At 43.9% G+C, this 22,203-nt stretch overlaps 1 protein-coding gene across 1 annotated transcript; it reads left to right on the top strand.

Annotated features, from left to right (window-relative positions):
- The first annotated feature begins 210 nt into the window (after window positions 1–210).
- On the top strand, window positions 211–20,482 carry AADAC (arylacetamide deacetylase). The gene is made up of 5 exons (XM_081008215.1): window positions 211–449; window positions 12,669–12,891; window positions 14,867–14,936; window positions 16,257–16,428; window positions 18,634–20,482. The coding sequence occupies exons 1-5, from the start codon at window positions 312–314 to the stop codon at window positions 19,237–19,239; spliced, it is 1,209 nt and encodes a 402-aa protein (XP_080864341.1). The 5' UTR covers window positions 211–311; the 3' UTR covers window positions 19,240–20,482.
- The last annotated feature ends 1,721 nt before the right edge of the window (window positions 20,483–22,203 follow it).

Below are 22,203 nucleotides of genomic sequence, written 5' to 3'. Positions count from 1 at the left end.
GGAATCTGTAGAACCAATAAGTGCAAACTTGTCGTCCTTGCTTTGTTATTGAAACCTCGGCTCAAGCAGCACAAACAACTCCAGTAATCCTATTGTAGGTGGTTGAATGCTTCCTAGCGTGAAGTTTTGCCTTTACTCTAGAAGCCGAACCTGTTTCCTAGTGATCAAAGGAGAGCTGGTCTCTCTGGGTCTGTGTGAGTCATACTGTGTAACAGCAGACTAACTTTGTTGCTGTCAGCTGACTTGCCTCTGTTAAAACTCACCGAGACTAGTCAATGGGAATCAGTCTTGACTGAAGTAGATAGTAAAAGATGGGAATCAAATTACTGTGCCTTCTCATTGCTACAGTTTTGACTGCCTATTACATATACAGCCCCTTACCAGAGAATGTTGAGGACCGCTGGAAGCTGATGCTCCTTGGCGCTGTCTTTAGAACTTTAGACCATGTGGTAAGCTGAGACATTTCTTTATTCCAGGCGTCTTGTGCATGTGAGATTGCTTGAATGCAAAAAGGTGGTGTGGCGGGGGGGGGGGGGAAGCTTACTGAAAAATGTTGGGATTGTGCAAAATGAGAACTAACAGCTATTAATTGCATTATTTGGCTGGTGGTGGGGGCATCATGAAACAGAATTCATTTGTCTCTTTTTCTTTGACTCTCTGGACAGAAATGTCCTATATATGAAAATGAATACAAATAGAAGGGAAGCTTACCTGTTAGCTTTTAAAACCATTTAACAGCTTTACAAGGCAGTGCATCCTGTTTTCTCTGTTATTCTCTAGCTGCTGTAGAAATCTGAGCACCCCACTTTTGAGTCAGAAGCAGTGCAAGGCTCCCTTTGATAACGGATATAATTACGCCTCACATTTCATACACACTCTTTAGTCTGCACGGCTGTTGCTATAAATAACCAGTTTTAATGCTAGAAGCAATCAATCAAGGGGAAAGCTCTTAGAATTTTCCTCGCCACTGATGTAATTTCTAATTGAAATCTGGTGTAAGGGAGAGGGGAACATCCCTGCTAATATATCTACCATGCCAGACACTGTTAATGATCTCCGAGTGAATTGTGGCTACTGCAGCAATTGAGCATAGACTGAAATTACTTTTCTTTTAGGTATCTGTTTTGCTGTACTGCATACATGCATGACTTTCACCAGCTTGCCTGCTTATGTATTTACCTATAGCATCACCTAGGAGCTGCAGGGTGGATTGCATAAAAAGAGAGATACGCATAAAATTACAGAACTTGTTACAATTATTTCCCATTTCTGGGTAGCAAGTGGTTGTGGGTTCAAGCTCCACACTGGGCAAAAAAACCCTGCATTACAGGGAGTTGGAATAGATTACCTTTGTGGTCTCTTCCAATTCTGCAATTCTCAGATTCTATTAAGTTGCTGGACATTTTTGTCCCTAAGTGTAAAAATCTGTTTGCATATGCAGAAGGAGGACCCAATGGGTGGTAGTCACTAAATTTTACTTTGAATAGACCCACTGAAATTAATTGACTGAATGTAGACATTGTCTTTAATTTCAGTGAGACTGCTTTTAAGTAAAAGCTAAGCCGACTAGTACCCAAGAGTTGCATTTATTCACCAACTATAAGGCATCAGATCCATATGGGAATCTGACCTGTTTCTGAGGCAAGGTCCTTAGGGCTTTCCAGCCAACACTGTGATCACACCTCAGGGTTTGTGTGTTTTATTGCTGGCATGCTGCTAAAAGAGTAGCTTTCTGAGCGCTTGCTGAGGTGTGCAGAATTTAGGGGTGTGGCATCGGTTTTCATGTCACTCCCTGGGTGTTTGAATTGCCTGGTGGTGGAAAGGTCACAAAAGCGCGGCCTTAGAAAGGAGGAAAATAAAGGAAAACAAACAGAAGAGAGCAACAAGAAGAAAAGTGTCACGCAAAGCGGGGGGCGGGGGGCATACAGCACATGCCTGAATCTGATAGTTGGGAGGGTGTGTGGCAAGGCAAACAGGAGCAGTATGACTAACACGGGAGAGGTAGGTAGGCTTGCCGAATTCTGCATGGAATCAGAGAGTCCCTGCATTACAGGGAGCATATTGGTATGTGATTTCCCCATCACTTTGATGGAAGAAGCAGCATGGGCTAGAATTCCCCATTCCACATGAGAGCCATTTCTGGTAATAAAAAAAAAGCATGAACAGAAGATGATGCTGTTCCAGTAGGGCCCAAGACTTTTATTATTTTACCCTGGGAGAGCTTTGATGAGTTCAGCTTCTCCTAACAGAGCCAGTGTGGTGTAGTGGTTAAGAGCAGTAGACTCGTAATCTGGTGAACCAGGTTCGCGTCTCCGCTCCTCCACATGCAGCTGCTGGGTGACCTTGGGCTAGTCACACTTCTTTGAAGTCTCTCAGTCCCACTCACCTCACAGAGTGTTTGTTGTGGGGGAGGAAGGGAAAGGAGAATGTTAGCCGTTTTGAGACTCCTTCAGGTAGTGATAAAGCGGAATATCAAATCCAAACTCTTCTTCTATCACGGCTCTGCATCCTAAAAGGCTTTATCTATGTGGTGCCTGTTAAATTATGGCTTCATGCCAGTGTTGTTTAGATCACAGGTCCTAGTCTGACACTTTAACCACTGCCCCATTGGCTGTCTAGTGCTAATAGCAAACTCTGTTCTCCAAAATGGCACCATCTGCGCAGAAGCGGGGAGGGATCAGCAGGCTGAGCAGGGGGAGCCCTGACATACGAGAAAATCTCTAAAGGGTTGGGAATTCCTTCCCTTCCAAAAGAGCCACTTTGATGAAGGCTAAGCACACTTCATGGCCATTGATTGCTGGGAGTAGGGAAGGAAAAACTAGGGAGAACAGAATGAAGTATCCTGCAAGGGGGAATGGCAGGCTGGCTGGCTTCATGAACAGGAGTGCTCCACACTGCAACATTGCATTGCAAGTCCCAGTGTGGTGTAGTGGTTAAGAGCAGTAGACTTGTAATCTGGTGAACCAGGTTCGCGTCTCCGCTCCTCCACATGCAGCTGTTGGGTGACCTTCGGCTAGTCACACTTCTCTGAAGTCTCTCAGCCCCACTCACCTCACAGAGTGTTTGTTGTGAGGGAGGAAGTTAAAGGAGATTGTTAGCTGCTTTGAGACTCCTTTGGGTAGTGATAAAGCGGGATATCAAATCCAAACTCTTCTTCTTCTCTTCTTCTGGTAACAACCTGTAAGAGAAAACACAACTTGTATTTTCTTTGCTCATAGCAAACCCCTCCAACAAGCGCTGAGTTACCATATCTTTTTTGTTGACGTTGCTCCTCTGCCTGTAATAGCAGCCTAACAGTCAGATATTAAGCTTTCTCCCTTCACTTCTCGTTTTCTCTTTCGGGCTTCTTTTTAAAGCCACAGAAGGAAGCTGAGAAAAACAAAATAGACAGACGCTCGTAACAAATCTCAAGCGCTAAACCTTGTCCCAGTTACATTTTATATATGTAGATAGTGATCTACATACAACGTGAGATTTCTCGACCTGCTTGTTCTTCTGGTATCATGTGTGAGGGACAACACAATATAAATGGATTGAAAGCTTGATCCTGGATAAACTTTAGTTGTTATACTGCGGGGGTTTTCTGGCAATGTGTGGTGTTGCTACATAATGGGAGGGGCTATGGCTCAGAGGTAGAGCATGCCAAAGGTCTCTGTCTTAACCTCTGGCATCTCCAGGTAGGGCAGGGGGAAATCCTGTGGAGCCACTGCCAGTTAGTGTCTGCAGTATTGAGCTAGATTGACCAATTCTCTGACTTGGTATAAGGCAGTTTCTTATGTTCCTGTGCCAGATGCCTTGAGCTTCATCCATGCCTTCTTCTGTATATGGTAAATGTATGGAGAGGGAGAGAGGTGAACTATGCCGCTGGTCCACCCCCACAAATCATGCACTACTAACCTTGCCCCCTTGATACCCACATGTTCAGTGCAATGTCTGCAAAAGGGTGCCCATGAACAGCTGAATGTAGGTAAAGGTAAAGGTAAAGGTAAAGGTAAAGGTAAAGGTAAAGGTAAAGGTAAAGGGACCCCTGACCATTAGGTCCAGTCGTGGCCAACTCTGGGGTTGCGTCGCTCATCTCGCTTTATTAGCCGAGGGAGCCGGCGTACAGCTTCCGGGTCATGTGGCCAGCATGACTAAGCCGCTTCTGGCAAACCAGAGCAGTGCACGGAAGTGCCGTTTACCTTCCCGCCGGAGCAGTACCTATTTATCTACTTGCACTTTGATGTGTTTTCGAACTGCTAGGTTGGCAGGAGCAGGGACCGAGCAATGGGAGCTCACCTCATTGCGGGGTTTTGAACCGCCGACCTTCTGATCGGCAAGCCCTAGGCTCTGTGGTTTAACCCACAGCACCACCCGCGTCCCAGGATGTATGTAGGCACCCTATATATCAGGATTTCTGATCACACAGGGGTCCTTGTTGTGGGTTCAGCTGCTCATATGTGAATACGCCTTTGAAGATAATACTCTTATTACTATTTTGGTGCTAGGCAAAAACATTCCTCTTAACCCAGGCATTTGGAGTATTGAAGAATCTATGGCCTTCAAAATGTTTCTTGGGCTGTGGGTGGGTGGAGGGTTATTGTGTTGGCTTTTTGTGTGTTATGTATTTTGTGCTTTTGTACTGTAAACCGTCCTGAGATCTGCAGATGAAGGGCAGTATATAAATAAATATTAATACAATATTTATTAATGAAAGTATTTAATTACCACCATCAACACCTAGAAGAAAAGAAACCTGCATATGTACGGTACCATTAGCGGGAGAAATCCATGCATGGCTGCAAGCCCTCCCCATTTTAGGAATTAGGCTGAAGGGAAGCAAACTGCCCAGGGCCTTGGCCAGGAAATTGTACTTGGAGAAAATGCACCCTCACATAATGCACATTATCAAAGCCCAGTTCCAACCTCTAAAGTATATTTTAAACTGAGAGCTCGGCTGCCAACCCTAAAGGATCATCGGGCACATTGGATGTATGTGTAGCTATTTCTCTATCCACAATGCATTGATTTCGGCAAAATGTGCCCGGCTATGAATTTGAATGACAACCAAAACAGTGTAGGTGGCTGTGTGTCCAACTTTCCAGAGGTCAAGCCCTCTGTTTGATGGAGGAGTACAGTCCCAGTCGTTTAGAAGGAGAGCAATGGGGAAGCACCTTGAAGTTGCCCATCAGCTGCTGGACAGCCCACTAATCTGGCACACAGGTCACCTAACCACAGTCTTCCTCACTATAGTGAGATAAATTATGGAAATCATTCCATTTTAAAAAAATTATAAATTAGTACTTGTGCAAATGTTATGTAGACCCTTGTCCCCTTTTTGGTTTTGTGCAAATCTAATGCAGTACAGAAAAAACACCAGAAGCAAGTAGGAACATGGGAAGCTTCCATGTACCAAGTCAGATTACTGATCCCATCTAGCTTGGTATGGCTTCTCGGATTAGCAGGGGCTCTCCCAGGATTTCAGGTAGGGCTCCTTCCCTGTTCTACCTGGAGATGTTGGGATTTGAACCTCGGCCTTGGAAGGACCACAGTGCAGTGGCAGAGCACCTACCTTGCAAGCAAAAGTTCTCAAGCATCTGCAGGTACGACTGGGAATGTACCCTAACTGAAGCTTTGGAGAGCCACTGAGCTAGATGGACCAAGGAGTCTGATTCAGTGTAAAGCAACTTTCTATGTTCTATGACAGCTTGCATGCAGTTCCTCTCCAACACTGCACTGTTTTCACAAGAATGTTTCATGTACCATGTCTAACACCAAGGATCATGCATTCTGGGCAGCATAATGTGCTGACATCAGAAAGTGTTGCCAGAGAGGGTGTGGGTCTAACTGTAAATCTAACTCTATATCTAACCATGGATTTTGGACTCAAATGATTTCTGGTCAGTTTGTCCAAATCTTGGGTTGCAAAACAGCTCTTTGTGCAAGCTTAAACAACATACTAATTTTAGGTGATGATTCTTCAGAATAAACGAGATTGGTTCATCCATGGACATTTCATCTGCTTAGCAGCAGATAGTTCTGGAAGATACGTTTAACACCACAAATGCTGGAGTAAAGTAAATTCAGGAATCATTCCTATGTTGAAATAGCATCTATATCAGCTATGCAGTTTCCTTCGGATACTATAACCGAGATTTATATGCTGCCTGCCATGGCATACTATGGTCATGGAATGTATTGCGTGGCGAGTTCCCGCCCCCCACCAGGATAAATAAAGACACGAGACACCATGGTTTAAGGTTAAATGGGTGAATTAGGCCACAACTTTATTGAATTCAGGAATGAGAGGCATTGGCTTAGGCATTGGTCCTAACGACTATCCGGCTCCAGCCCATTTGCTGGAGACACGGGGAAGGGTTAACACTATATCGGGGGAGTCTCCCGCCGAGGCACGTTGACTAGGAGCTCCCCCGGGTCACCGCTCGGGGGCGTGCCTTTGGCCCACACCTCCATAGGCTTCGGACAGGGCCACGCCCCCCGGAGTCCTTTAACGGACCACCCTTCACTCACTGGGGGGAGGTGATGGCGTTCCTCCCCCCCCATCCTCTTAACCCCTTCTTACCAATGCCCACCGCCAATGCCGAAGAGTTGTGACGAGTTGCTACGAGGTAGGCGAAAAACCAAATGGCTGTAAATTGCCAATTGGGAAAAATTCCTACCATGCCCCATGCGGCGACAGACCGAAGTCCATAGCAAAGTCAGAGACCTACCTAAAACCTACCTAAAGGGAGGGAGGGCGGGAAAACGTGGGGGCTAGCTGGCGAAAAGAGGGTGAGCCCCCTCTGCGCTGGCCCTAAATAGGGCAGACACGGCCGGGATTCCCCTGCTCTCGCGGAGGCTGAAACCAGCCCCCGCTCACGTGGGGGGTGGCCGTGAAGCCCGCAACCCCACCTCCTGGGCAGGCCGGAAGTGGCTTTGCTTCCTCTGTAGGGGGGAAAAGCAAAATAAGGAGAGGACATTTGAGCAGACAAAGGACCAGAAGAGAAAGGATTAAGCAGCCTCTCCCTTTCCCTGTTCTTTTTCACTGAAGCAACCTGCCCTTGGCTGCTCTAGGTTTAAAAGAAAGAGAAGGATTAAGAAAACTCTTCTTAATCCTGTCATTTCAGCCAAAGTTTGCTAAAGAATTAAGAGGCTTTTAATGAAATTCAACAGCCCTTTTCTGGTGTTACCCTTTCGTGCAATTGACATTGTTTCAGAGGGAGCACAGGGCTGCATCCTCTGGCCCCAGCAGCTCCCCACCCCATTCACAAACACAGGTGTGGGGTGGGAATGTCTGAAGAGATGAACCCGCTCTACACAGGTAGACTGTGATGTAGAACCCCTTGCCAACCTAGCAGTTCGAAAGCATGCCAGTGCAAGTAGATAAATAGGCACCGCTGCGGTGTGAAGGTAAACAGCATTTCCGTGTGCTCTGGTTTCCATCACAGTGTTCCATTGCGCCGGAAACAGTTTAGTCATACTGGCCATACGACCTGGAAAGCTGTCTGTGGACAAATGCCGGCTCCCGTGGCCCGAAGTGAGACAAGGGCCACAACCCCATAGTCGCCTTTGACTGGACCTAACCGTCCAGGGGTCCTTTACCTTTTTTACCTTTTACCTAGAACCTGGCATGATCAGGGTTCCATAGCCTGAGTCACAGTGTTCCTCCTCTTCAGTGTAGATGGTGGAGGGGCAGAGACCACAGGGGCTTGTCGCTGGCTAAACACTGAATAACGCTAAATTTTCATTTGAATATACACTGGAACAGACATTTTGTATTAGTTTGTACCATGATACAGAGTTATGGTATTATGTTACTGAGCTATCAAGCAGGTTTTAAAGAGGTAGTCTCTGAATCCCACTTCCTTATTGTTGCAATTTTGTGACACATTAATAGTAGTAGTAATGATTTTATTCGTTGTTTTTCAAACAACATGTAGTAGCATGACTTGGGTGGCTATGACTAGGTGGAGAGGGAGGTGGTGGTGGTGATGTTGTTTTACAAAGGCAGCCCTTAGTACAGTGGTACCTCAGGTTAAGTACTTAATTCATTCTGGAGGTCCGTTCTTAACCTGAAACTGTTCTTAACCTGAGGCACCACTTTAGCTAATGAGGCCTCCCACTGCCGCCGTGCGATTTCTGTTCTCATTCTGAAGCAAAGTTCTTAACCCGAGGTACTATTTCTGGGTTAGCGGAGTCTGTAACCTGAAGCGTCTGTAACCTGAAACATATGTAACCCGAGGTACCACTGTATACCACTCCAGAAAATTTAAGAGAAGCGTGGAGTCTGAAGATAAGTGTATTCTGATCTGTGCTTTAGTCTGGGAACATGCACAGATACGATCCACGCAGCGCCTCTGCTTGGCTCCACTGCCTGTCTACTTAACAGTTATTGCCTCCTGCTGTTGCTTGTTTATGCTGCTATGACTTACACTTCACATCTGGCCTCTCCTGCAGACTGTAAATTAAGGATGCCAGTGATTGATTACCTGCCTGGAGGTCAGCATTTCCAGGTGGGCTACCTTCACTTCCTGTAAAAGGAAACAAGAATAGGCTGCTGACATTTCTCAACCTGCATGTGGTTTGGAGTAGTCCAGCTGTCACTGGGTGGGGGCCATTGTTTGTTGTGGGTTTCGGGATCAGGTAATGATGGTATAATGAAGTCATAAGAGTGTGGTCAGACCTCCTCTGGCCTTTAGCAAAACTTGAAATGTAAAATATAAAACTTAGCAAGAAACCTAAAGTTTTTGACACGGGCCTCGTTTGCACTGTACATTTAAAGCTCTCTTGTACCACTTTAAGACATGCCCCCCCCCCCCGGATCCTGGGATCTGTAGCTTTTAAAGTGTGGGATTGATTGATAAATCACTCTGGGCCCCGAGGCTTACACACCAAAATTACTTGAGAAGAACAAATACCGGTACTTAGCCATCAGGGATTGCATATAATCACTGGAAACAATCCAGCATCATTAGGCAACCAATAGCAATACAGTAGTACCTCGGGTTACATACACTTCAGGTTACACACTCTGCTAACCCAGAAATAGTGCTTCAGGTTAAGAACTTTGCTTCAGGTTGAGAACAGAAATCATGCTCCGGCGGCACGGTGGCAGCAGGAGGCCCCATTAGCTAAAGTGGTGCATCAGGTTAAGAACAGTTTCAGGTTAAGTACAGACCTCAGGAACGATTTAAGTACTTAACCCGAGGTACCACTATAAATCATTGTCAGATGTGAGTGAAGTAAGTAAGTGAGTGGACTAATTATGTAATGTAATGAAAAGGCTGTGTCACTGCTTGATGGTATCACATATGCAAATATATTTTGTTGCAAAAGACTTGTCATACAAATGGTTTGGGAGTGTTGGAGTGTTAATCCTCTCTTTCCCTCGAGGAGATGTATGTAAATAAGAGACTTATGGTGCAATCCTATATGTGCCAACCCAGAAATAAGCCCTCTTGAATTCAGTGTTCACCTAGGCAATTGCAGCCACAGCCTCTTTTCTACTAGGGCCACATTCACACGATATATTTAAAGTGCTATGGTACCGCTTTAAACAGTCATAGCTTTCCCTACCCACAATTCTGGAAAATGAGGTTTGTTAAGGGTGCTGAGAGTTGTTAGGAGACCCCGGTTCACCACACAGAGTTAAAATTCTCAGGGTGGCTTAACAATCAATCCTTCTTCCCAGGGAATTCTGGGAATTGTGGCTCTGTGAGGGGAATTTGCGTTTTCAAATGTTCCACTGAACCAGTAGTGCCTGCGCATGACCAAAGTTGGAATTGAATAGGGGCGCTAACCCAAACTGGTTCTCAAGAGTTATCTTCAGAATCTTAGGTCCCTTGTAATGTTAAGAATTAGTGTAACTATCAACACTGACTGGCTTTTTTTCTTTTTGACATTTTGTTTACATGAGGCATTTGTACAAACCAAGTCATGCAGCGGAACACAGGACTATGGGAAGAGAGGGGTTCAGAGGTGTGCAGAACCTTTGGCTGATTGTTTGGACAATCCTTTACAGGCCCATATCTGTATCTGAAATAAAAATCTGTTGGTTTATAGATCTTAAGAGCCTTAACTGGAATATCTAGCTCAAGCCGGCTGAGCCGCATAACTGATTGGTGAGGGTGCGGTCATCTCTTTCAGAAGAATACAGTTAGTGCATTTTCTGCAGTATGTGTGCAAAGGGGCAGTTTAGTCTTTATGTGTGCTGTAGAAACAGATTGCAAAAGGGGCGGTTTTCATGTTCCTCACCTATTTCACCTCTTGCACAGTGTTATATTGCCTTCTGTGGGTTTTGATATCTTCGTTTCTTTCTGTTTGTTTTCTGTGAATTGTATTCTGTGCATAATTTCTCCTTGACCCGAATCCAAGGACAGCACCAGACTTCACTGAGGCCTTGGTATGATGCCACCAATGGCTTCCAACTTCTGCAACACACTCGCCTCAACACACAACGCCGCAGCACTCCCCCACCCCCGCCGCTGCCATGATAGTAGCAACCACTTCACTTGCCACCCTGCTTGCTGTGCCTCTGGGAAGTGTTTGGGAACTGGGCAAGTAGCATGTCACTTTTGAATGGCAGCCAAATTTTACTCCCCTCCATAGAGGCCACCTGCCATTTTAATTGATTTCAATACACTATGCCATGAACCACAGATCTGTGAAATTTCATAGGTCTATGGCAGCGGTCAGCAAACTTTTTCAGCAAGGGGCCGGTCCACTGTCCCTCAGACCTTGTGGGGGGCTGGACTATATCTTGAAGAAAAAATATGAACGAATTCCTATGCCCCACAAATAACCCAGAGATAGATTTTAAATAAAAGGACACATTCTACTCATGTAAAAACACGCTGATTCCCAGACTGCCTGCAGGCCGGATTTAGAAGGCGATTGGGCCGGATCCAGCCCCCGGGCCTTAGTTTGCCTACCCATGGTCTATGGAGTGAGTAAATGAAACTGGAAACCGTGCTTGGCTCCCATGCAATAATGGCATCACCATCCGGACAGCACTTAGATGGTTTTTCATGGGTTCTGTCCAGAAGTTAATTGCTTTTCTTTTTGTATGCACATTACTTTCCATCACATATAAAAGCAGCTTCAGATTCTAAAAAAAGCATGTCCAAACCCACCCAGATTCTCTAGTTTGGGAGATTCAAAAGGGGGAGGGAAGCCTTAAAAATAATAGGCTATCACACTGAAGGTCTCAATGGTTAATCTGGACAATTTCTGGTCTTATTGTGGTCATATCTACTCAGTGTAGACCCATGAAAATTAATAACCATGTCACACACATTTGTTTGCATGGGTCTACTCTTGAGTACGACTATCATTGCATACAACCACTGATTTTGGCACTGGCAGGGCTGTTGGAGCTAAGCTGAATTTGGAATCTCTCCTGAGGAGCTGGAGACATAAATACAGCACACACAGAAAAGAGAAACACTCTAACAAAGGCTAGAAGCACATCTAATTTATTTCTCTCCAAGAGCATGACAGTTTGCATGAACCACTTAATGACCCATAACTGTGTTTCGTTCTTTTCTTTACCTCCCCCTGTCTCCGCTAGGAAGTAAAAATAGTTAAATGTCAGGTGGAGAGCGTGAGATTTATGGTGGGAATGTGGCTGTGAGGAAGGTGTTTGTCCCCCTCTCCAGCATTTAGCTATCATGAAAGCTAACCAAAATCTGTGTTCACAGTAGTGTGAGCAAGACAGTACGTGGGATGGCATCTCACACACCATGGGGTGTCCTCACTGCAAGTGCAATGTTATAGGCAATTCCATCTGACCTAGACAAGCAATATTTCACCTTAGCAGAACAACGCCCCCCCCCCAATATTTTTTGCAGTTTGGAAAGTGACAGGGAAATGCATTGAAACTACTGAATGCAAGATTAATGCATACAGTGGTACCTCAGGTTAAGTACTTAATTCGTTCCAGAGGTCCGTTCTTAACCTGAAAATGTCCTTAACCTGAAGCACCACTTTAGCTAATGGGGCCCCCCACTGCCGCTGCGCTGCCAGAGCACGATTTCTGTTCTCATCCTGAAGCAAAGTTCTTAACCTGAGGTACTATTTCTGGGCTAGCGGAGTCTGTAACCTGAAGCGTATGCAACCTGAAGCGTATGTAACCCGAGGTACCACTGTACTATCATATAGCCACCCTGTAAACAAATAAGAACTGTTATGTAAAGACCAGCCTTAGTCCAACCATTGCATGAACTTTGTGCAAGGAAATTAAGATAAATACCGAATAAACAGGTCAGCTGGTGGAGCCTTGAGTTTTGCATTTGGCTGGAAGAAAGAAGGAAAGGAGTGGTGGGGGGAGCTGCAAGTGGATATTGCTTGCTTTGGGGAAACTGTTGCTGCTTTGTAGATGAACACAATATACTTGGGTGCCTAGTCCCTCCTTTATGTTGAACATGCATATTTAGAAACAGATATCACAAAGTCTCCAGTGTTCTTTCTAATGCAAAATGCCACTTCTGCTTTGCAATCCCTGGAACTTCCTAATGCTCCAGGATGTGCATACCATTCCAAATGATTAACGACGATGTTAATATGCATGCCCAACTTTTAGGCTATTTTTGATATGAAGGAGAAAGGAAAGAGGCACTGATGAATGTAGTCTTTTATGTGGCCTGAGAGTTGCGTAATACATTGGCATTAATATACCTCTTGTTTTCCAGGGTTCAGTTGCCAACAAGCTGGGTCTCGCGCACCACATGGATGTTATGATGAGCCTCACAAGTTTTGAACATACACCGCCAACATCGGATGAAAAGGTCACTGTGACTGACACAGAATTTAATGGTGTCCCAGTCCGTTTGTATATCCCTAAAGGGCAGCCCGATTCCTTGAAGAGGGCTATGATTTATATTCATGGGGGTGGATGGTGTCTAGGATCGGCAGGTAAGCATGTGTGCTTGTTTCTGCTAATGTGGGTCTTGAGTTGAAAGTTGAAATGTCTTTGAGACCGGTGTCGTGATACAAGACAGCACGGTGGCTGCTACTTGACAATGTGCTTCCGGCGAGCGTCTCCTCTGCTCCAGCGACAATATACCTGCAGAGGATGTATTCCACCATCTAATTCTCTGCAAGTCTGAGAGAAGCAATTAACTTGTAGATTGCATCTAGCAGGTAAACCACATGAACTATATGGCACGCGATGAAAGAACTGAAATAATCAGATTGCATCCATTGGTTATGCAAACAGAAGGCAGCTGTCAGGCTTCTGGGAATCCAGTCCTTCCTCCCCACGGCAGGCTGCCAGAAACCAACAGACAAGAAGCTCTTACCAATGTATTTTATTCAATGTTCACAGAGAGAGGCTTAGAATGTCGCCTCTCGGGGTAATGGCGTTGCTCCAAGTAATCTCCTCCCCCGCTTCTCTCTCAGTTGTCTACAGCACCACCGCCCCTTATGGGGGCTGCTTAAGGCCATTTGGCTTTTAGCTTTCTGCTCTGTCACTTTCACTGCTCGCCGGGTTCTGGGAAAGGGGGGGGGGCGTCTGGAATGCTTTCTAGTGATAATGTGTCAGTCAGCTGTTCCGGCTCTGCTTCTCATCCCTCCTCCTCTTCCATTATCTCTCAGCTTTGCCCCTCTTTTGTCTCAGAGCCATGACCTTCTGCAAACCCCTGTTGTAAATCTATACCATGGGTAGGCAAACTAAGGCCGGGGGGCCGGATCTGGCCCAATTGCCTTCTAAATCCAGCCTGTGGATGGTCCAGGAATCAGCGTGTTTTGACATGAGTAGAATGTGTCCTTTCAATTAAAATGCACCTCTGGGTTATTTGTGGGGCCTGCCTGGTGTTTTTACATGAGTAGAATGTGTGCTTTTATTTAAAATGCATCTCTGGGTTCTTTATGGGGAATAAGAATTCGTTTATATATTTTTTTCCAAAATATAGTCTGGCCCCCCACAAGGTCTGAGGGACACTAGACCGGCCCCCTGCTGAAAAAGTTTGCTGACCCCTGATCTATACTGTCTTCCTCTTCTCTGGGAGGTGCTGGAGGAGGAGGGGGACTCTCCACTATTCCTCCTAACCCTGACAGCAGCTGGACAAATGTATGGAGGATATACCAGTTACATGAAGCCACAGGAAGGGAGTGTGTGGTCTTGTGCCCAGGTCCTGCATGCTGGCTTTCCCCTGTCATCTACCCAGCCACTGTGAGAACAGGTTGCTGGACTAGATGGGCCATTGGTCTGATATAGCAACCAATTTTTTCCCTCTTCCTCCTCCTCCTTCCTCTAGCAACCTCTTATAATGTGCTAGATCAAACCATATCCAGGGGTTCAGCCCCTGAACTCTGGAAGCAGTGTCGTTCAGGGCTTCAGTGGGGATGGGGAGAGAATCACCCATACTGGGTGGATGGACCCTGCACCAGCAGAGCATATGTGGGCCCTAGTATTGCATTTTTAGTACACCATTAACATTGATATTCTGGTTAATCTGCTGCATATTTTGGTTTAACTCTTGCTCCCCCCCCCAAAAAAAAATCAAATCTAATTTGTATAAATGAATGGCTTGCTATTTTGTAAGTTATTCTTTATGAAAAATAAAATAAAATTCTCAAAGTGCAAATGATGCCTCTTAGGGAATATAAAGCTGCAAAGGACATATTATATCCAAGGTGTGAGACATGAAAACTAAGATCCCATCTAGGACACCTTCTTGGACTGCAGCCAAGTCACTTGTGAATGGTTTGTTGAGTTCCTGTCTTTAGATAAAATGGTGTGCACAGGAGTTTATTCCATTGCCAAGTGCTGAATTGCAGGGATTCACAGAAAGTGCACAAAAAGCTACTGCCAAAAGAAACAGGGAACTGTGTGTCTATTTGTTTCAGAAGAGCAATAAAATATTCTTTATTACTTACTTTGTTGCAGCCATGCAACCCTATGACCTCCTGTCGAGACGGACTTCAGAAACACTAAATGCTGTCGTCGTATCAGTCGAGTAAGGAATGGTGCTTCAGAGTGTTTATTGTGAATAACACCTGATCCTTTGCAAATAGAAAACTAAGCTTAATTGCTGTAATCTAACCCGTGCACTAAGCATACTAAAGCCCACTGATTATTTATTTAATAAGTGTTATATGTTGCTTGATGGTTAAAACCCCAGGCAACTTCAAGCTGTTTACAGTGAGCTTCAGCACAATGCAACTTGGGTTTGGACTTTGTAGCATGCAGGGAACGAAGTCCTACAGTTAAAGGTAATTGCATATCAATCACATAACATGGGAGTAATGCATAGGCACCAGTCCCATCGACACGATTGAAGTGAGTTTCCCAGCATGCAGCAGTCAAGAGAGGAGGGAAGAAGGACATAGCTTTGCTAACTTTTCTCAGCTGGAGGCAGAGGATTGTTGGCATCTGTCTGTCTGAAGAGGCAATGAAAGAATGTGCCATCAGGTCAATCCAAACCATTGGAGAGTTACAGCGCCTGCTGTGACTATAGAGGCCGATAAGGGAGAGACATGTTTTATTGCAGCTGGGACAGATGAAGGCATCCAGTTTCACTGGTGCAGATGCACCATGGTGTAATGGATGGACGGAGTGTGGTAATGGGTGGATGGTTGCAGTGTGGGCTAGCTCTCAATTAAAAATTGAAAAATGCAGGTCTTCAGGGCTTTCCCAAAACCCTGCAGGTCCAAAGGAAGGGAATTCTGAAGTGGGGGAACCAATGCAGAGAAGGCCTTCTAAACTAGGGTTAGGCAATGTAGTTCACTCCATTATGTTGTTGGACTCTAGCTTTAGGGAAGCTTTTAATGTTTAATAGGTTATTGTATTTTAGAGTTTTGTTGGAAGCCGCCCAGAGTGGCTGGGGAAACCCAGCCAGATGGGCGGGGTATAAATAATAAATTATTATTATTATTATTATTATTATTATTATTATTATTATTCCATCAGCCCCTGACAGCATGGCCAACACTCAGGGGTGATAGGAGTTGGATGTTATGTGTGAACCATGCCATACAGCAAAATGTGGGACTCTTCAAGGTCAACTTGAAACCCAGTGTTTCTATCTGCCAGATCAGTTCTTAAACTGCATTGAGTTTGTAAAATATTTGTAATTCAGTGAGAGAGAGAAAGGGGGAGTTAGTTTGCCTGGTGAAGGGTAAGTGGTACAAGTCTGCAAGTGACTGCTCCAAACTGTATGTTGAAGCAAGTCAATTTAATTGAATGGGGGAGGGGAAGACACCTAGCATCTATGTCACAAATTAGATTTGCTTTCCTTTCAAAACCAATTCTTCTTTTTGAAAACTCTCTCACAAAGGTACAGGCTGGCACCAAAACACCACTTCCCAGCTCAGTTTGAAGATGTGTACACAGTGGCGAAGTACTTCCTGCAAAGCAGTGTCCTTGAGCAATACAACGTAGACGCAAGCAGGGTATGCGTTGCAGGAGACAGCGCAGGAGGGAACTTAGCAGCAGCAGTGGCACAGCAGGTGAGTCATAACGTATTGGAAAGTCAGGCATTCGAAAGGAGCCGCTTTCGTCTTTGTCATGCATCTGAACCCTTGCTCTCCAAAGCCATTCTGTAACCTGCTACCTTGGGGAAACAACCAGGGCTGACACCATCATCCGGTACCCTTAGGTAACTGGGTTCCTCCAACAGGAGCTTATCCTAGGCACCCCACACTTGGTGACTGGGTATGGGAAGCCACCTTTCTAAATTTCCCGTGGTGCCCTGGAGCAAAATGACACCAGATGCTCTGGGCAGGGGTGGAGGAGCTCCATCACAGGCAACTTTTTGGCAGCGCATGGTGTGCAGGGCCAAAGACAAAGGTGGACCAAGCAATGGCTGCAAGTCTTACCTTTGTTTAGCATGCTAAACCAGGGCCAGGGCCTTTTTGGTGATGGCTCCGACCTGGTGGAATGCTCTGTCCCATGAGACTAGGGCCCTTCAGGATTTAACCTCCTTCCGTCGGGCCTGTAAGACACAGCCATTCCACCTGGCTTTTAATCTGAATTCAGCCTGATCTTTTATTCCCCTTCCCTTCTCTTCCCTCCCCCTCCTCTTGACTTTTATGAAGATTACCCGCTCTGAGACCCCACAGCTAATTCTCCCCTGGCCTTGTCGCTGGCCCAAGTAGGACTAATTCAGCCAGCTAGCCCTGGTGATTATCTAATGTTTATTAGATGGATTTCCCCTAAATTGATTTCTGAACTTTGAATGTTATTGTTATTCATGTTTTTATACTGTATTTTATGCTGCTTTTACAATTAAGTGTTTTAAGTTTGTTGTTAGCTGTCCTGAGCCAGGTTTTTGAACCAGGAAGGGAGGGGCATAAATAAATAAATAATTTTTATTTTTATTATTGTGTGTTGAGGCTCCATGCCAGATTTGAGGGGAAGCTGGGCAAGGTTTTCTCTGGGTCCTGCAATGCTTCCCAATTAGCAACCCCACCCCCAGCATGCCACCCCTCACCAGCATCCATGATGGTCCATCCTACAGCAAACCTTTACTGTGTGACCTAGTTCTCCTAGTAAGCCTTTGTGGCAGTTCCTTGCTGAAATCAAACGCTGGGAAAGTGCCCATCCCGAACTAAGTGGGTATCCTAAAATGCCTTCAGGATCCAGGTGCAGTTTGCTGAGATTTTTCAGCAGATGATCAGAGGGATATTCTGGCAGACAACTTGACATGGAGAAGGTTCCCTGAATAAAGAAAAAGAACGTTGAAACACTGCCTTGTCGCCAATGATAATTGTATTTTGTTGGCTATGCATAAATAGTATCTCACTATGCCAGATTCTGCAGAATTTCGTTCAAGAGAGGTTAAAAAAACTCCCCAGGAGACATGTTTTTGTAGAAATCATTTCAAAATGTGATCTCACTACTAAAATTGAGTCAACCCTCTGTGGAGTTTATAGGGCAGCTGATTGTGTAGATTTGGATATATGAAGTGCCTGGAGTTCTCATAATATTTATCAGGTCGGTCAGCTTTGATCATTGTTGAAAAGGTGGAGCTGAGCTTCTCAACAAAAGTGTGTGTGTGTGTCCCCCTATTTATGCCTAGCAGTACAGCACATGTAAATTGGTTTACTTACTAAGTAAGGCTTAGATCCTAAACACTAGGGAGCGAATGCTATCGAACACTATAATGTCAATCTGAGCAGGAATGTTTAGGATTAAGCTGAAAATCACACTGAACCTGGTGGGCTTCAGATTTCTGTCTTTTGGGGTTAGGTGTAAAACAGCCTTCCGCAGTCTGGTAAAGTCTGTACGTTTTGAACTGCAACTTCTTTCTGCCCAATCCACCATCAGCAATGATGAGAGTTTTAATCCAGCATAATCTGGAGGGCACCAGGATGGGGAAGATTGATGTAGGGTTAGGGTGTATCTTGAGCTTCTATTAGCAACTTCCACAGATACAGATGAGAGCTTGGTAAATACGAATTACTTAAAAAAGAATATTAAACACTTCAGATGATAGTGTAAATATTGGCGGTATAAATATCAGCATGTGTAATTTTCAATAAAAGAGGCAGGTAATCTGCAATCCTGTACTGTGTGTGTGTGTGTGTGTGTGTGTGAAAATATCTCCTTTTCCTTGCACTGTAAAATGTTTTCTGGTAAGGTGGTCCATCTGACATGGAGCTAGGAGGGATTCTTGTGTAATAAATGACACACACACCCCTTAACTGTTACAGGTTCTACGTGATCCTGGTGTCAAGATTAAATTCAAGATCCAGGTTTTAATTTACCCTGCTCTTCAGACGATTGATCTGGACTTGCCGTCTTATCGAGACAATGCGAACATGCTAATTCTGCCTAAATCGTTAATGGTGAGATTCTGGAGCGAATACTTTACGACTGACATGTCTCTAAACAGGGCGATGGAGGCCAACCAACATGTCCCTGCAGAGCTAAGCCATTTGTTTAAATTTGCAAACTGGAGTCACTGGCTACCTGAAAAGTATAAGAAGGGTCATGTTTATACCAAGCCAGTCTATGGCAATTCCGAGCTTGGACAAAAATACCCAGGATTTCTGGATCCAAGAGCAGCACCACTGCTGGTCGATGAAAGCAAACTGCGTGGCTTACCCCTCACATATGTCATCACATGCCAGTATGATGTCTTGAGGGATGATGGACTCATGTATGTCTCACGACTTAGGGAGGCAGGAGTTAATGTAATACATCAACATGAGAATACTGTCCATGGGGCTGCGATGTTTAGTACAGGCCCATTAATCTTAACTGTGGGAGAGAAGATGGCAAATGACTACATTGAGTGGTTGAATAAGAACTTATAAACAAAGCTGCATCTATGGAATGCCTTTGGCTCCGATCAATTTGACTTGGGTTTTATACAGGAGGAAATGATCGTTTCTCTGAGTAATTTTGATATTGTACTTTGGTGGTGGTTTGGTAATTGTTATAGAATCCTTTCTTTGAACAAGACCGAGATGGTTGTTTGGGGTTTCTTTTGTTGTATCTGTCAAATTATGCTTAATTTAAAATAAAACATTGGAACAAAATGAATGGTGCTTTCCAGGTGTGAAATTGCTGTTTTGGACCTATGTGTTGTTCTGGCTTGCTTTTGTGAGGACTCGTGTGATTTTTCCTGGCTCTGCAAAGTGACCTTTTGGCCAATGGCTCATAGTACCCTCAAGTATTTGTCTCGAGTTGAGATAAGACTTTGGATGAATAGCAGGTTTATTACTTGACTTAAAGGTAAGGATTTTGATCAATAGCTTGAAGGGTTTGGACCAAGTTCCATAGCTGAGATCACTTAACAGTTTCATATGAGCCCATTCTATCTTTTCTTTTGGTAGACAATACCTTTCCAGGTTTTTGTCTGCTCAACAGAGTTCATGGGGTTCAGATGTAAACAGCTGGGATGATCTGACTTGCTGTAAAAGCAGCCTTGGGTTAAGAATGTGTGGACCTGTTATTTTCAGTTTATCTCAGTTGCTCATTTCCCTAAACTTCCATTTGCCACATTTCCAATTCAGTTTGCATTTTTAAAAACGGTCCTCAAAAAATGCGCCAGCATTTTGGTGCACTTTTCTCCTAACATACAGTTTCTATGGAATTTTACCTACTTTACACATTTTTGAAAGCCTGTTCCCAAATATAATGCATTGTTGCATGCCATTTTCACAAATATATGCCTATTCCTCTAATAGATACATTTCCACATATATTTTTTGTTGACTAACTGCATCACAACATTCAGAGAAGTGTGCATTTAGAAAACTACATGTGTTTTGGTTCATGTTTTGCAGAATTCATAATCTTTTTAAAATGCAAATCAAACAAATTTCTCCCCTATTCATGCCTGAACTGTCATGTTTTAAATGACCAGATCTTATCTCATCTAGCAATTCTCTCTCTCTCTCTCTGATGGAAACAGAGATGTTTATCTTTTAAAACTATTAAATACTGCAATGTCAAACAGAGCTGTCAAATTCTTACAGGATCACTATATGTTATTTTCTTGACTTGTTTACTTGGTGTCCCTTACACAATAAACAAAATGTATGTTGACTTAAATTGTTTGCTTCAGTGTATTGTGGGTGTTTATCACTCTGAACATTGAGATAATGGAACTATGCTATACATTCATTTACTGTTGTGCAAATTAATGGTATTGTAGCACTCACTAAGAAAATGATTCTAATATCCTGGAAAAACACTATGTCACTTCACATTGATCAATAGGTGATGTGGGGCTTGGGACACTGGCTTTGTATGAGAGTTCTGTGAAAAAGAAGTGATTCAGTTTTCAAAGTTCTATGATCCCAAGGAAGAGTTAAATTTGTAACAGGAATGGGGATAAGAAGCAAAGTTGGTTAGAAGGTGTCTTGTGATTGGTTATATGTTTGTTCTGTGTTCATCAGTAAGGATGGAAGAAGATCTGTTGAGTTGTGACTTTCTCTCTTTCTAATTTTTCCAATCTTAAATTCTGTTCTCCACTTTTTTTGCAACAGTTTTTGATGATTATTATTTTAATCTTACAAATATTCATCATCATTTGAGTGCAACTTTCTCCTAATAAACACATTTTTGTATGCCACTTTTACAAATCTACACGTTTGCAAGCACATTGTTTGGTTGGGAAACTGCTCTGCAAAATTCAGAAAAGTACAAATTTGGAAGGATGGTTGCATTCTGGTTTGCATGTTGTTTGGGGAAGATGTGAATTTGGTAAGTTTGCCTTCCAAAGTGAACTGAATAATAATAATTAATAATAACAATAATAATAATAATAATAAATGTCACTTTATGTTGCAATGAGTGATGCCCATGGAACCTAGTATTTCCCCCCAGAAGGCTGCTGCTTGAGAAAGTAGCTGTGAAAGCACTCCATGCTTCCTAACCCCCCCCCCCCAAAACACCCTTTGCCCTTTTGACAACATTAGCAATTTAAACAATATGGTTTTCAAGCAAAAAAGCTGGAGGTGTTTTTTAAATTTTATTTTACATGTGATAGACAAGCAATCAATGCTGCCCTCACAACCCATGTAGCTCAGCTCTCTTCCAGTGACCTCACTGCAAATGACTTAAATGCAGAGGTGACTGGAAAACAAGGGAATAAGGAGAAACTTGGGATTCTGTTCACGGCCAATTACAATTAGCCGTCTCCCAGCAAGCTTATTACAAATAAAGCCACGCTTCGTTTCAGGCAGCGATGATATTCAGCACCAGCTCTTGCCCATATGTATTAGATGTTAATTTTATTAACTCTTCCCAGCTTTCCTGACCGACTTCTCCTCAGTGTTCAGCCTCTGTGTTTTGTCTGACTACCAAGAGCTTTCACATCATCACCAGAGAAAAGTTTTTTTGCATTCGAAACTGCCTCAGAAAGCTCCCCCAAATTTGTGAACCAATAACATTCAACTCTACTTTTAAAATAAATGTCCCAAGAAGATTATGCTTATGGGATTCCTTTAAAAAGCACATATATCCAAAAGGATATATATCAAAACTCATCTCCAGAGAACAATGATAGGTTTCAGGTTAAACAACACATGGGGAAAAGGAAATAGCTGTGTATTACTGGGACGATTTTTAAAATTATATTTTCATAAAGAAATCAGAAACGTAGGTACATCTTTCTGAAAATGGCAATATGATCAGGCAGACTGTGTGTGACAGCAAAATTGGCAATGGCAGTTCATGTTGGAAGTGTTAGTTTTTGGTGGATTTCATTTTAAAAATAGCTCAAAAACTTGATTTGGGGGAGGAGGGCAAAAAAACCAACAGCTTAACAA

The sequence above is a fragment of the Podarcis pityusensis genome, assembly GCF_964106645.2.
Source record: "Podarcis pityusensis genome assembly, chromosome: 5".
Taxonomy (NCBI): domain Eukaryota; kingdom Metazoa; phylum Chordata; class Lepidosauria; order Squamata; family Lacertidae; genus Podarcis; species Podarcis pityusensis.
Note: the sequence above shows the minus strand (reverse complement) of the source record. Positions and strands in the feature narration are given on the sequence as shown.